Source organism: Zingiber officinale, chromosome 6A (genome assembly GCF_018446385.1).
Source record: "Zingiber officinale cultivar Zhangliang chromosome 6A, Zo_v1.1, whole genome shotgun sequence".
NCBI lineage: Eukaryota > Viridiplantae > Streptophyta > Magnoliopsida > Zingiberales > Zingiberaceae > Zingiber > Zingiber officinale.
In genome coordinates, this window is record NC_055997.1 from 127,406,049 (window position 1) to 127,421,339 (window position 15,291).

The following is a 15,291-nucleotide window of genomic DNA, read 5'->3' on the forward strand; positions in this document are numbered from 1 at the left end:
ACTTTCCCTTATCTCATAATAAAACCAAACTAAAGTATATAATTTACCCTAAGAAAGACAATTAAGTGATGGGCATCCAAATTCCAAGTGAGATCACAAGTTGTTCTTGCCATCTTTTATTTTATTCTAATTTTTCAATGTATAATTTCTTTAACTAGCTCCTTCGTTGGAATCCATTTCGGTTGTTTCGGAAGTCCTGAATCGCCTCCTCCACCTCTGCCTCGGTGTTCATGACGAAGGGCCCTCGATGCACCACCGGCTCCCCCACCGGCAGGCCGCCAATCAACAGAAACCTCAGCGACTTCTCCGACGAATGGTTCCAAACCTCGACCCCGTCGCCGTCGCCCAGCAGCACCGCCTGAAACTCCGTTGCGGGCGGAGCGCTAGGGTGGCCGAACACCCCTTCCCCCTCGAGGACGTAGGCGAAGGCGTTCCACGACCGTGGAACGCCCTGGCGGACCTGCGCGCCCGGCTTCAGCGTAAAATCCAGGAACATGATCGGCGTGACAGTGTCGACCGCCGAGCGTACACCGTGCGATTCTCCGACGATTACGGCAACGTTGAAGTCTCCCTTCTCGACCCTGGCCACGTCCCTGCTCTCGACTTCCATGCTCCGTGGCTCCAGCCTTTTCTTACGAATCAATAATGCCAATTCCCATCAACAACATGAACCAAAGAAAAAAAAAACAAAATAAAACAAAACAAAAGAGTGAAAACAGTACATTTTGTGTTCGGAGGAGAGATTGATCCATAGCTGCAATGCTTTATTTTGGCCTTCTGCGGCACTCATCTCAGAGTGAATGATCCCTCGGCCCGTGTTCAACCACTGAAGATGGAAAGAATCACACATCAATAAATTCAGAGGCGAAATTTGATGAGTTGCAGGAAACAATATAATCACCTGCACATCTCCTGCTTTCAGAATGCTTTTGTGCCCATTGAAGTCTTGGGTAGCAAAGGCTCCCTGCAACAACAGTACAATTCAACGCCAATCACAATTTTCATAAATTTCACAGAGATAAGTCGTTAGCTAGCTATTACCTCTAACATGTAAGTTATTGCTTCAAAACCTGTCAAGGAATTGTTGATCTTTTCAGATATCTGACAAGTAAACTACACGACAGACATGAGCAGTACAGACCTTTATGAGGGTGATCCGGAAATCCAGCAGGTGAAGAGACTGCAATTACAAAAAAGTTGAAACTTTTAGAAATAGCTCAAATTTGAACACAAACTGGGCTCTTCTTTTCTTACAAACCAGTGAACTCGTCTAACAGGATGAAAGGATCCAAGAATTTAGCATCTTCCCTGCAATTCCAACACCGACACTTCTTGACATGGAATTTAAAGGAGAGGATTGGAAGTAAATGGAATATGACGCTGAGCACCTTCCTATACTTTTCTTGATGGTGATGTCATCGCTCTCTAGCGGACACTGCTGGGCAAAGGCCACCTTCATGATTTGCCTGGGAACTTCAAGGCTTGGCGTCTCGTGGTCCATTTTCTATATCCCTTTGAGAGGGAGAGATGGGAATCAGGGAGAGAAGGAAAGATCCTGCTGCTTGTCTTATATCTTATTATCAAGAATGCAATATATAGCCCGAAGATATGAAGAGGATCAGAAAGAAAACCAAAATAAAGGAGATGTACCTAGAAAATCTCTCAATAAAAAAAAATGTAATTCCGCAAATAGGGAAGTTTATTTGTTTAGATCTTTGTATTTAATAGAAATGGAGGGGAAAGTCTAACAATATGGAAACTGAGGAAGCAAAATAATGCATTTGATAGCAAAATGACTGTCAAAATTAAAGCAACCATCAAAAAAAGAAATTAAAGAAATATATATAGTTGTTAAAAAAATACTTGTAACTGTTTTAAAAAATATTTTCTATTTTTTAAAAAATCCAAAGACGTGATAATGATGAATTTTATCAGTTAATATTTTCTAGTTATTTTAATAATATATATATCTAGGAGTTAATTATTAGTAGGATAAATTTAGGAAGGTACACCCATAAAAATTATATATAATTAATAGCATACCATAATGACAAACAAAAAATAGCATTCCATATATTTAGCTTCCGTTTATTCCAATGATTTTGATGATCCTCCATTTTTGGTAACAATTGTAGTGACAACATAAATAAAATTTCTCCAATTTAATAAAAAATTACTATAAATACTTTGTATATTAAAATACTCACTTTTAATCAAAATTTAATATATATTTTTTTTAAAAAAAAATCCATGTATAGGTAATACTATGTCAGGGTTGCCTCTTGGTTCACGATAAATTTGAAAGTACTGATATTGATAGACACATTTAAAATAATAGATGTATATTTACATGATTAATAAATATTTCAATTAGTCAATATAAAATTATAATAGATAAATATATTAAATAAGAAAGAAAAAAATAAAAATATTTATTTAATAATAATAAAATATGGTAAAATTTATTTAACTATAAATGATTATATAGTAAGAGATAAAATTTAAAATGATATAGTCGATACCATCTAATAGGATAAGACTAAATTATTATTATTATTGTTGAATTGCTAGTGATACATCAACTTAGCATCAGCAAAATCAACTCCGTCTGATTAATCTTAAAGGTGAGCAGATTTCCTCTTGGTTTGTTCATTGGGTAAATTCAAAAGCACAAGCTACTCTTCACATGGTGGTCCAATATCATTAGTAGTTCGAGCATCGCGAGTGTATAATTTATTGTGTGAGAGAATTAAACCCTGTTACATAACTTAACCATCATGCCTTTTACTGCTACATTACCTGCATTACCTAGGGGGCTATATAGTTTTGACCCAAATTATACTAGAACAAAATAAAATTCAAAGGCTTAGGGTTGGAGATTAGAGCTTTATATGATTTTTTTTTACTCTCCAATATATCAATTTAATACCACATAAAAAATATAAAAATTTACAACTTTTTACTGAACTAGGTACATAAGTTTATAAAATACCCATTTCATATAGGAAAATTTTGAAATACCAAATCACATACTTATTTCTTATTTTACTCTTTATCAGTTGACTAGTGTTATAGAGAAATCAAATCGATTTGGTTCTATATTGAAATGTGAATTTTTAATCAAATCAATTAAATGAGTTTTGAAATCAATTAAACTGATTTATTTTAAATTTTTTAAAAAAATCAAAATCGATTTTAGATTAAAATTCAATTCATGTTAAAAAAAATATTATTCTCAATATATTAGGTCAAATTAAAGTTAAAACATGGATATAATCAGGAGAGGTAGACAAACATATAAGAATGTATTTCATGTTAAGCTGAGGTCATTTGGTCCATCAACCGATTTTGGACAAAATCGATTGATATGAAACTAGATTCTATGTGTTCGACTAGTTTTCCCTATCATATCCATGCTCTCAAATTTCAATTTAACCCAATATATTAAGAGCAATAATTTTTTAAAATAAAAAATATTTAAAAAATTTAATTCGTGTTCAAAATCAGTTGATGGATTAAACGATATCGGATTGATATGAAACTAGATCCTATATATTCGGCTAGTTCTTTTAATTATATTCATGCCATCAAATTTCAATTTAACCCAATATATTGAGAACAATTATTTTTTGAACACTAATTGAATTTTTCAAATATATTTATGTTTAACAAATTATTTTTCTCAATATATTGGGTCACATTGAAGTTTGAGGGCAGGGATATAATCAAGAGAGGTAGACAAATATATAAAAACTTATTTCATGTAAATCCAAGGTCATTTGGTCCATCAGCCGATTTTGCCCAAAATCGGTTGATGGATTAAATTACCTCGGATTAACATGAAATAAGTTTTTATATGTTCGTCTACCTCTTCTGATTATATCTATGCCCTCAAATGTCAATTTAACTTAATATATTTAGAGTAATAATTTTTTAAATATGAATTAAATTTTTCAAATATATTAGTGTTCAATGAATCATTACTCTTAATATATTAAGTCAACTTGACTTTTGAGGGTATAGATATAATCAATGGAGGTAGAGGAACAATAAGAACTTGCTTCATGTTAATCTGAGATCATTTGGTACATCAGCCGGTGATCCTGTCTGAAATATGCAAAGATAAGCAATGACTTCGATGAATGATGATGACCTCTGATAAAGACGAACTCCGAAAATCTGAAGAAACTCCTCAACGCTCCTGCACACAATGAGACGAGCTAACAAAGCGTTAGTGACCTAAGACCGGGGTGAGGATCCCTGGTTAGGTCCTCTGACGCTCAAGTCAGTTCCTCTCACAGATGGAAGAAGAAGAAGGAGAAGAGGAGTAACTGAAGTGAAAACAGAGTTTAAATGCTAGAACTTGCGTACCCTGCCAACGGAGAAGATCCTCCCTTTTTTATACCACCTCACGTGACCTCCGTAGTCGTGAGGTGGTCCCCGGTTCGATAAAGTTTGTTAGGAGATGAAGTCATCTTCTATACTTCGTGTAATAATCCTTCAAGGAATATTTTCTGTACCCCAGATGTACCCATTTTGTCGTTTATGACTTGTATTTATAACGGTGACATGTTATTATAATTGAAGAAGCTTCTAGAAGATATTTTTCGTTAAATATTCTTTTAAACATGTCCCAGTCGATCATTCAAGCCAACCATATATATTATTAAAAATACCTCTTGTTGAATATATCTCGGTCGGTCGTTTAAGCCAGCCATATATACTGTTAAGGATACTTCCTATTGAATATGTCTCGGTCGGTCGTTCAAGCCGACCATATATACTGTTGAGAATGCTTTCTGTTAAATATGTCTCAGTCGGTTGCTCAAGTCGGTCGTATATATTGTTGAGAATGCTTTCTGTTAAATATGTCTCGGTCGATCGCTCAAGCCGACCGTATATTAGGAACGTGTCATAAGGCTCGGGCGAGCTCTTCAGCCTGATCGAGCATATATAAGCACGTGGGTGCTCGCTCGGCTTGCGGTCGGTTGGTGATATGCTGAGAGCTATATATAAGGTAAAATGTCTTTACGCTCGGGCGGACTCTTCAGCCCGGTCGAGCATATATAAGCACGTGGGTGCTCACTCAGCTTGCAGTCGACCGGTGATATGTTGAGAGCATGTAAGGCAAAATGTCTTTACGCTCGGCCGGACTTTGCCCCGCCGAGCATATATGAGCGCATGGGGCGCCCGCTTGGCCTGCGATTGACCGATAATATGCTAAGAATCTTATATAAGACTAAATACTTTTATGCTCTGGTGGACTTTACAGCCCGGTCGAACATATATGAGCACGTGGGTGCTCACTCGGCCCGTTGTCGGCCGGTAATATGATAAGAATTATATATAAGACAAAATACCTTTACGCTCAGGCGAGCTTTTTAGCCCGGTTGAGATATATATAAGAGCGTGAGCGCTCGCTCAGCTTAAGGTCGCCCGGTAATATATTTTTTTTATCTCCCTTGATCTAAACCCCTCCTTCATTCACCAGGCCGATCTATCATAACCTATATCAGCTGGTTTTACGAAACGTTAAATTGACATTTGAGGGCATGAATATAATCACGAACACATATATATGAACTAGTTTCATATCAATCCGAGATTATTTAGTTTATCAACCTATTTAATCTAAAATCAATTTTAATTTTTAAAAAATAAAAAAATAATAAAAGATAAATCAGTTCGACTGATTTCAAAACTCAGTCGTTAAAAATTAGATGTTTAATACAGAACTAAATCAATTCGACTGCTCCATAATACCATTCGACTAATAAGGATAAAATCAAAAATAAATATATGATTTAATTATTTTGAAACTTTCTTACGTAAAATAAATATTTTACAAACTTACATATGTGATTCATTAATAACAAAATTTTGTGCCACTCTCTCAATAACACAAAAAAAACAAAAAAAAAACATACTTATAGTTTTTTTTTATTGTACCAAAAGACGAATATGCTCGTTCCCGTAACTTTTTTTTTATGAACTCTACAAAAGTTGAATTTTTTTTTTTTAATGAACTCTACATTATCAACTTTTGTATGCATCATTAATATCTCACTCATCTTATGTGCTAGTCACTATTCTAAAGGCTAGTAACCGCCCGTGATTTATCTCCACCGTATTAATCTTCGGACAGATTGATAAGGACGTTGAGGATGAACGTATTCACCTTTTACCATAATTAATATCTCACTCGTATTATTAATTTTGAAATGAAAAAATAAATTTAAAATTTCACTCACTCCTAAAATCCTAAAATCTTACAACTATACTAGAATTTTTTTTTCAACTTTTCCGTTTCACAAACATCTTTAGAAATCAGCAGAAGCCCTAAGAGGAATGTATCTTGTCATTGCTTCCCTCACATCGCGCATTAAATCCGTTCAATTGACGTTTTCGGTTAATCGGTAAAAAAAAATAATGCTATTTTAAAAAATCATCAGCCAACTATCGTCAGAAGCATTACATAAAGAACACTGCCTCAATATATTTCAAATCAGATATTTTTCATACAATGCTCCTCCACTCCCAGGCTTTCAATTGTTACAAACCTCGTGCTAGAAGAAATGAAATATTCGCCCTTAAAAGTTTATGATCTTGTTCTGCAGCAGTCTCCTGGTTATACAGACGCCCCAATCAGAGTTCTGCACCAGAAAATGAGCTATTCCATATACTTACCACACAAATGGTCGTGTCCAAAGCTGATCTGAGCAGCAGTCTGCAGGCCTTCCCAAAATTCCGCAAGCTGAAACGATAATTAAACAGTCTTCTGTTAAAGATCTAGTTAGATGATCGATAAGCACTAGGCTTATTTACCTGAGGGGTAGCATCCGCAAGTCCATCCATGGCAGCTAATTGCATTGTTTGAGTCTGAGGATTCAAGAACTGGGCTTCGAGGTCTGCACATGGATACGCTGCAATGGCCATTTCTGATGGATAAAGTGGCCCTGGCGTTGCCCCACTCACTTGGTACTTCTAAATTAACAGGTACACACCGAAGTAAGGTTGGAATCGCTTGAGCTGATGAACTAAGGAAGAATGACGGGGAGATTGCGAGAAACTTACTTCTTTCGGAAGGAGGTTTTCCATGTTTTCGAATTGAGGATTCAGCGTGGCCAGCTTCATGGAGAGGAACTGAAAGAGCAGAATAAAAGGGATTCAGGTAAAATTTCCAGCTCATAAGATCGATCTGCAACTCTGATTCATACCTCGACTTGCTGTTGCAACGACTGCACGTAGTTTATGATCTCGTCGAGCATTACGGCTTTACCAGTAACCTGCGATCCAAATTTTAGTAGGGAAAGATCTGAAATTGCTGAAACTCGCAAGGCGGCGAGTTCAGTACCTTGTTGCAACCGGGCACGAGATCCTGCAGGAACTTCATCCTGTTGCTGATCTTCTCTCTTCTCACCTGGCGAAAGAGAAAGAGCGCGATGAATCCATTGCAATATTGCAGTCTCTCTGAAACAGAAAACACAAGTGGCTGATGAATATTGATTCCTTGTCTACTCACTCTCTCAGCTAGACTGTGGGCATCAGTGGCTTGTCCTCTTCTTGCTCTTACGTGGATGTAGTCCTTCGGTGGCTCAGGTGGCTTACTATCGTAATCTTTGCTGGATGTCTGACCGGTATCTCCGTTTTGCTCAGTCTTCGTCGTGGCCTCCTCTGCAGCACTAGAATTCTCTACGGCGTCATTTGTTTTGCCTGATTTGCATCTCTTCGCATCAGAATTCTCTGCCATCTTCACTTGAAATTGTCAATTTAAATTTAACTGCAAAAATTTTGGCGAAAGAAGCAGCATGGACAGGAAATTTGATAGTACATTTGGAAGATTGGTGGCGGATTCCTTTCCTTTATCCTTTGCAGGGACCTTTCTTTTTTTCGAATTGCTGTCGCTGATCCCTCTCAAGTTCAAGGAAGTTGCCTCCGCTGTAACCCGGTCGGAGGTCGACGATTCCTCTTGCCCATCGCCGACCTCCGCCCCCTGCAGTGTTAGAAGTCTTCCAAATTGAGACCTCGTCTCCATCTCCAGTTGGGCGCCGCCCGTACGACATCCAGTGAGAGACTTGCTGCTCGAGGCCCCCGGGAGCTGCACGGGAGTCTCCGGGAGCCGGAATTTCCCTTCGAAGTCGGGGGAGAACATTCCTCCACAGCGAGAAAGACTCGCGGTTCGATCCGCAAACCATTGGTCGTCCGAGAACGGCATGCAGAGGGCTCCAGTATCTGGATTCAAGAGAACTGGTAGGCCTCCCCGGCCATGTCGGTGATCCACGGCGGAAAGGTTAAGCCGCGGAGGGGAGTTCAAGGGACTGCTGTAGCAAGAATTTTTGGCGCTATGGCATTGAGAGCCCGTGGACATCTCATCGGAGTTGCATATGGTCTCCATCCGACCGATGAGCTCTCCTATGACGGCGCGATCGGATGAAAGCATCGGGTGGGACGGCGCCGGGGACGAGACAAGAGAGCTGAGCGCCGACTCCAAGTCGGCGTCGTGGGTCAGAGGCTGCTTCCAGATGAGGTTATGAAAGCAGCGCGCTGATTGCTTGGACGAGCCAGAGCGCATCGCCGGCGGTGGCTGGCCGTCGCCGGAATGTCCGTTGGAGCTCCAAAAAGTTTCCTTTTCCATCGGGAAGGGAGAGGGACAAATTCAGTGGAAAGTTCGAGAGGAGCGATTTTGATGGCAGAGCAGGTAAGGACGTAACTGTAATTTCACTTTACCAGTTATTATATTCTTGATTAATTATATTTTTAAAAAATAAATAAGTTTAGATCATCTAGTCTATTATAATTTATTAAAATAATAATAATAATATTTTTTTAATGTATTAATGAATTGGTTACACTATTTAATTCAGAGCTACTATTTATTTTGGGTGTAGCCAGAGACATGCCATGTCTCGGTGTGGCCACACACGATTAACTTCTTTGGCATTCAAAGTCACATATTTCTTGAACAACATTCTTGAGCAAAAGGACGGACAGACGCACAGTCGGTTGTCTTTTGTTCTCTTCAAATTTTAGACTTTGATCGATCAGTGCCATCATCTTAATTTGTTTCTTTCAAGTTTTTGTTTTCTGAAAGAGAGAGAGAGAGAGAGAGAGAGAGAGAGGATGAAGCATCAAGGCTCGCTTTACAGTCTAAAATTCAATATCTCTTGAAGAGGAGCTGGCTCTTACTTTTAGCTCTCACCAAACTTCTCATGTGGCACTGTTTTTTTAATCTCTTAAGAGGTGATGGCTTTCGATTGTGTGCCATCTCGCCATTTTAATATCTCACACAAGGTCAAAAACCTCTTCAGACAACCAGCATCATCAATCTGTTAAAGGAGCTCAAATTATATCCTCCAATTGTCTAGTACAGTAGCAGGAAGGCCCAATTCAAAGATTGATCAATAAATAAATAGAAAGATAGAGAGAGAATCTGGTCAAGATCTAACTACCACTCTGCATCGCTCAACTTAATCATATATAAGAAGAACTGCTCACCCATTCCCCACACACATCCATCATCTATCGATGTGCACAACCTGACGGCTGATGCAACTTAAGCTCCATCCCTGAGGTTGAGACCTTTTAAGGTTCATGCACCTCAAGCGTAAGTCCACCCCCCTCACTGTGGCGGATAACATGCAGTTCAATCATTGGAATACATAGAGGCATGTGTTGTGTAGCTTAAAGGAGCTAAAGGAGGGGGCATTCGGCTCCCTCCGGATAAGGGAGTGTCATTGGAAAGGGTGAAGTTTTACGTTTTATTATAGGCCGTGGCAGGAAGAATCAAAAGGCACGATGATTAGAGAGAGCTAGGTGTTTTGTTTATGGATCAGTGATATGGTTTTCTCATGCGACGTGACGGCTGGAAGTTTGGGTTGAAACATTTCAAATGTGAATGAAAAAGTGATAAATGAAAATGTCTTCCATTGTAATGGGATATTAATCTCATATTAGAAGTTGAGTAGCTATGAAGTTGATTTATGATTAATCATAATTATTGAAATTAGGAATATGTGTGAAGAAAATTTTTCCCATGCACGGTCCATAGGAGTACAAATTCAAGACTTGAATTCCACTAAACTTAGATGATTAGCGTTCTACACACATTGAATATCGAGCCGATCCAGAAAAATTTACCTAAGCATTATCCTTCGAGCATTGAATGACCATTACTCAAATATGCTACCAACGGTAAGATTTCCTATATAAGTGTTGGGCAATCTATCAAAGATTTTAGAAAGTTAATCAAATTTAAATTATATCAAATTAAATTTAATTAATTTATCGAGATGACTTGAGCTAATAATTTCAGGCTATCAGTAGGAGCAGGTTTTGCCAAACGGGCAGATCAGGCAGAGCGACCGAGTAGGTAGAGCGGTCGAACAAGTAGATCGACCGAGCAGGCATAACGGCTAATCAGGCTGAGGGGGCCAAGTGGCAGTGTAGCCGAGTCACAGAGAGATTGATCAAGTTGAGTGGATGACCGGGCAGAGAAGCCGACTGGGTAGTATGGGCAGAGAAGCCGACCAGGTAGTACGGTCGAGTGGGCAGAATAACAGATCAGGCTGACCAAGCTAAGTGGCCAATTGGCCACAACAGTCGATCATGTGATGTGGTCGAGCAGGTAGAGTAGTAGATCAGGCCGACCAAGCCGAGTTGCCGATTGGACACAACAATCGACCAAGTAATGTGGTCAAACGGGCAGAGTAGCAGATCAGGTTGACCAGGCCGAGTGGCCGACCGAGCAGAGCAGCCTAACAATAGAAGGCAGGGTGACCTAAAGACAAGGCAACCTAAATGTAGAGTAGCCCGAGCGACAGAGCGGCCCAAGCGAGTAGAGCGATTGAGCTAGCATAGCGGCCGAGTTGGTGAAGCGAACCGAGGCCTACAATGGATGCAATTTTCTTAAAGTAGATTCACCCCACATTCGGCCGTGCTTCGAGGTTTTCTCGAGTCGTCTGTTTTCCAAGATACAATAGTTAATCGTGATACACACCAAGTATTGGTGGTCACGGCGAACTGAGAGACACTCGACTGCTATCACTGGTACCCTGTCAAGCAAGAGATGCACAACAGAGGAGGAGGGGGAACGTAGGTGGAGAGCTTAAGCTTTTCCGTGTGTGTCTTTTGCTTGTGTTCGCAGCCTCCTTATATAGGAGTTCAGACCAATTGGCAATACTAATGATCAATTAATGATCATTACTCACTGAGCTGTGAAACACCAACATTTCACTCGGTTATTTACACACTTAAATATGCAACAAAATGATTTATGTGGCAAAATATTGGTTCATTCCACTTGGAAAAATTTTACCCTGATTGGTCCGACATTCAGCACGCGCAAGTAGTGCTGACACACGAGTCAACTTGGTTCAGTGCAATTTAGGCCCTGAATTTACACCCCCTGGCACCGACACATTGTTGGTTCCTCGTGGTAGTTTTGATGTGATCAATCAATTCAGGTTAGGCCCTATTGGTGTTCAACCCTGTGTCTAAGTGTGCAGGAGCTTAGGAGCATGAGAAGTCGAGTGGAAGACGCGATTACCGAGAAGGACGACACGAGAGAGAGCTGACGGGCTCGGTGCGTCTGAGGGACGAGAAGCCGGAGTGGAAGCCTGATCGAGGAGAAGGCCGGAAATTGGGTTCGGGTGAGCCCTATTTCAGTTCGCCAACATCACCCAGACGATCGGAGTAGCAGGAGAGCAAAAGAAGGTTGAAAATGCTGCTGGAGGCGCGTTCAACTCCTGTGTTCTTTTCTTAGCAATAGTCTGAGCAATTAACGAGTGTAAGAGGCTTCTTCGCTTTCACCGAAGGAGATTTTTTAGAGCTTTCATTTGTCCTTGGATTAACAACCACTTAAATTGTAACCAAGTAAACCCTGCGTCTCTCTTTCATTTTCTTGTTGTTTATTTTAATTATACTATTACTACTAATCTGAGTTGAATGGTCGAGAAATGTGTTTTCTTACTTTTTGACAGATAAACTTAATCTCCCTTTTACCGACCTTACCTGTTCCAACAAGTCGTATCTGTAGGTCCCTTGATGGGCAACAAGAGGGGGGGGGGGGTGAATTGTCCTGCACAAACAAACTCAACCCTTTCTTGACTTATAGCTTAATTATGAACACTTGTATTAAGAACTAAGAGACTAATTAAAAAGACAGAGACACAAAGAGAATTACTTGATTTGCAATCAGAAGATTGCTAATCAAAGGAAAATGAAGCACACTTATGAAGATTTCCTTCGGGCGGAGAAGTCTCTTTACAAAAATTAACGCACAGCAAAATGAAGCTAAACTAACAAAGAGAAGCGCACAAGTGTTTTTTTTTTTTTTATCAAAAATACTTGTTGTTCTAGATTTTGGGACCATGACTATATTTATAGTCTTGGTCGAGGCGCCTAAAAGGGTTCCAAGCGCCTGGAGTGGGATAGAATTCTATCATCGACATGTCGGTCAAAGTCCACATTGATGGTGATAAAATTTAGGTTTCGGGTGCCCGGACTCTGGGCGCCCGGACCCACAAAGTCAACATGATTGAAATTTTCAATCCGGGTCCTCTGCTCTGGTTCTGCTCGCCTCGGTCTGAGTTTTCTGCTCTAGCTCCGCTCGCTTCGGTGATTTCGGCCATCCGGAATAGGGTTCACCTGAACCCAACTTCCAGCCTTCTCGAGCAGTTTTCCGCTCTGGCTTCTCATCCCTCGGAAGCGCCGCACGCTTCCTTCTCGTCCGCCAGCGTACTCTTCCGCAGCACCTTGTCCCTCGGACGCACCGAGCCCGTCGGCTCTCTCCCGTGTCGTCCTTCTCGCTAGCTGCGTCTTACGCTCGACTTCTTGTGCTCCTAAGTTCCTGCACACTTAGACACAAGACATTAAATAACTATAGGACCTAACTTAACTCGGTTGATCACATCAAAACCTCCACGAGGTACTTATAGTATCAGAGCCAAGTTTGCTTCAGCAGGACTAACCGCCGAACGAAGCACACGAGATGGCCGGATCAAGCATCTACCCACCGAAGTTCGAGGGGGATTTCACCAACTGGAAGAAGAAGATGGAGGTATTTTTCAAAATTGATTTTGATTTACTTTCAATAATGGAATTTGGTTTCGTACCACCCGAAGGTAAAGAAAAATACCACTGGATCAAAAAGGAGCAGGTTGATTTCATAACAAACAACAAATCAGAGTTCCATCTGCTAAGCGTCTTACCGCCACAAGAAGTTAACCAGATTGGAGCCTATGAGTCTACAAAGGAGCTCTGGGAGAAGTTCCTGGAACTACATGAAGGAACCGAGGAAGTGAAACTCGCGAGACGGGATCTGCTCAGAAACTAGATCAGTAATATCAAATTGGAAGAAGGTGAAACCATTGCATACCTTCACTCAAGGATCAAGGAGCTCATCACTGGACTCACGAATCTCGAAGAAAAGGTAAGTAACCGAGATTTCCTAAGGTACGCTCTTAACACATTCCCTAGAAATATTGAATGTGCATCATTAATAGATGCTTATTATATATCTAAGGATCTAGATTCAACTACTTTAGAAGAATTATTTTCAACTTTTGAAGTCCATGAAATGAGATGTGTAGGTCCAAAGAAGAAGCATAACATTGCCTTAAAGGCAAAGGCGGACGAACAAGATTCAGAATCTTCTCACGATGATAATGAAATAACACTAATGGTACGTAAATTTAAAAAGTTATTTAAAACTAAAAGATTTAATCAAGTGCAGGGTAGAAAAAGAATGATCAAATGCTACCACTGCAATGAAGAAGGGCATGTGAAAGATAACTGTCCTAAATTAAAAGACAAGGATAAGAGCAAGAACAAGAAGTTGACCTAAGCGAATAAGTACAAGAATATGAAGGCAACATAGGACGAAACGTCGACCGAATTAGAAATTGAAGCCATCGTCGGACTTGGCTAGTGGCAAGTCACCAAGAAGAAGGAGACGAAGCAAGCTCGTCCGAAATGAGCATTGAAAGCATCGATGAAGGGGGAGTGACATCGAAAGAAAGTAGAACTTCAAGGAGAGCTTCGGATCACGGGATCGACAAGGTAAGTCAGGTACGGTCTCTTCCTCCTGATAAATTATTTCAGTTTGTTAAATTATTAACAAAGAATTGTTGTAAATTAGAAAAAGAAGTTAAAGAATTATAGTCAACTCTAGCTAAATCTTGTCGATTAGAAGACTATGCTAAAATAAAAAATGAAAATGAAAGCTTGAAAAATGAAATAGAAAATTTGAAAAATCATACATGCTTAAATATTCAATATATTAGAAAATATAGTAGATTGAATTGGTACCTTAAATACCATAAGGGTTAAATTAGGAAAATTTCACAGAAATACATACCTAAGAAATGTTTAATTAACTCAGTAGGAAGGAACCAATATTGGATTCCAAAATCATATTTGGATTGAATGTTTTTAAATTATGACTTTTCAGAGTAAATTAAATATTAAATTTATTTAAGAGACTTTGTCTAGAAAGTGATTGTTATTCCAATATCCAAGAAGACATAGTGTATCGCCACAGTCTGGAAGCTAATTATTGAAATAAGTATTTAATTGAGTAACTATTAAGCATTTACAAGTTATAAAAATATCTTAATTCTTTGTTAAAAATTAATTTAATATTTTTTAATTAATTCTTATCTTTTTAAAACAGTTAGAATTTTTTTTTATCCTTAGACTTTTAAATGAACCCCATTTTTAATGTGATCAAAAGGAGGAGTAGGGAAGAACAAGTCTATAGGGTACTTGCAAAAAGATTAAAAATTTTTACTTGAAAAATTCTTTTAGTAATTTTTTTTAGAATATTTTTCTAATAATTTTACTTAGAAAATTTGTTACTTGCAAAAATTAGAATTTTTTTTAATTACCCTAACTTAACTTGGGTTTGTTCACATAAAAAAGAGGGAGATTATTGGTACCCTGTAGTAGTTTTGATGTGATCAACCAAGTTAGGTTAGGTCCTGTTGGTATTTAAACTTATGTCTAAGTGTATAGGAGCTTAGGAGCATGGGAAGTCGAGCGGAAGACGCGACTAGCGAGAATGATGGCACGGGAGAGAGTCGACGGGCTCGGTGCATTTGAGGGATGAGGTGCTGCAGAAGAGTACACCAGCGGACGAGAAGGATGCGTGCAGCGGTCCGAGGGATAAGAAGTCAGAGCGGAAGCCTGCTTGAGGAGAAGGCCGGAAATTGGATTTGGGTGAGCCCTATTTCGGTTCACCGACATCACCCAACAATCATAACAGTAGGAGATCAAAAGAAGGCTGAAAATGCT

The 15,291-nt window shown here is 39.3% G+C and overlaps 2 protein-coding genes across 2 annotated transcripts; both read right to left on the minus strand.

Moving 5' to 3' along the window:
* Positions 1 to 9: 9 nt before the first annotated feature.
* On the minus strand, positions 10 to 1,501 carry LOC121995307 (pirin-like protein). The gene is made up of 7 exons (XM_042549080.1): positions 1,467 to 1,501; positions 1,259 to 1,392; positions 1,142 to 1,180; positions 1,042 to 1,070; positions 902 to 964; positions 723 to 826; positions 10 to 626 (listed from the first exon to the last, which is right to left on the minus strand). Exons 1-7 carry the CDS (start codon positions 1,499 to 1,501, stop codon positions 155 to 157), a joined length of 876 nt encoding a protein of 291 aa, XP_042405014.1. The 3' UTR covers positions 10 to 154.
* Positions 1,502 to 6,471: 4,970 nt separating this feature from the next.
* On the minus strand, positions 6,472 to 8,660 carry LOC121998000 (transcription factor bHLH77-like). Its single transcript, XM_042552710.1, has 8 exons — positions 7,832 to 8,660; positions 7,523 to 7,750; positions 7,355 to 7,420; positions 7,218 to 7,286; positions 7,075 to 7,143; positions 6,826 to 6,984; positions 6,688 to 6,754; positions 6,472 to 6,624 (listed from the first exon to the last, which is right to left on the minus strand). The coding sequence occupies exons 1-8, from the start codon at positions 8,633 to 8,635 to the stop codon at positions 6,599 to 6,601; spliced, it is 1,488 nt and encodes a 495-aa protein (XP_042408644.1). The 5' UTR covers positions 8,636 to 8,660; the 3' UTR covers positions 6,472 to 6,598.
* Positions 8,661 to 15,291: the final 6,631 nt, after the last annotated feature.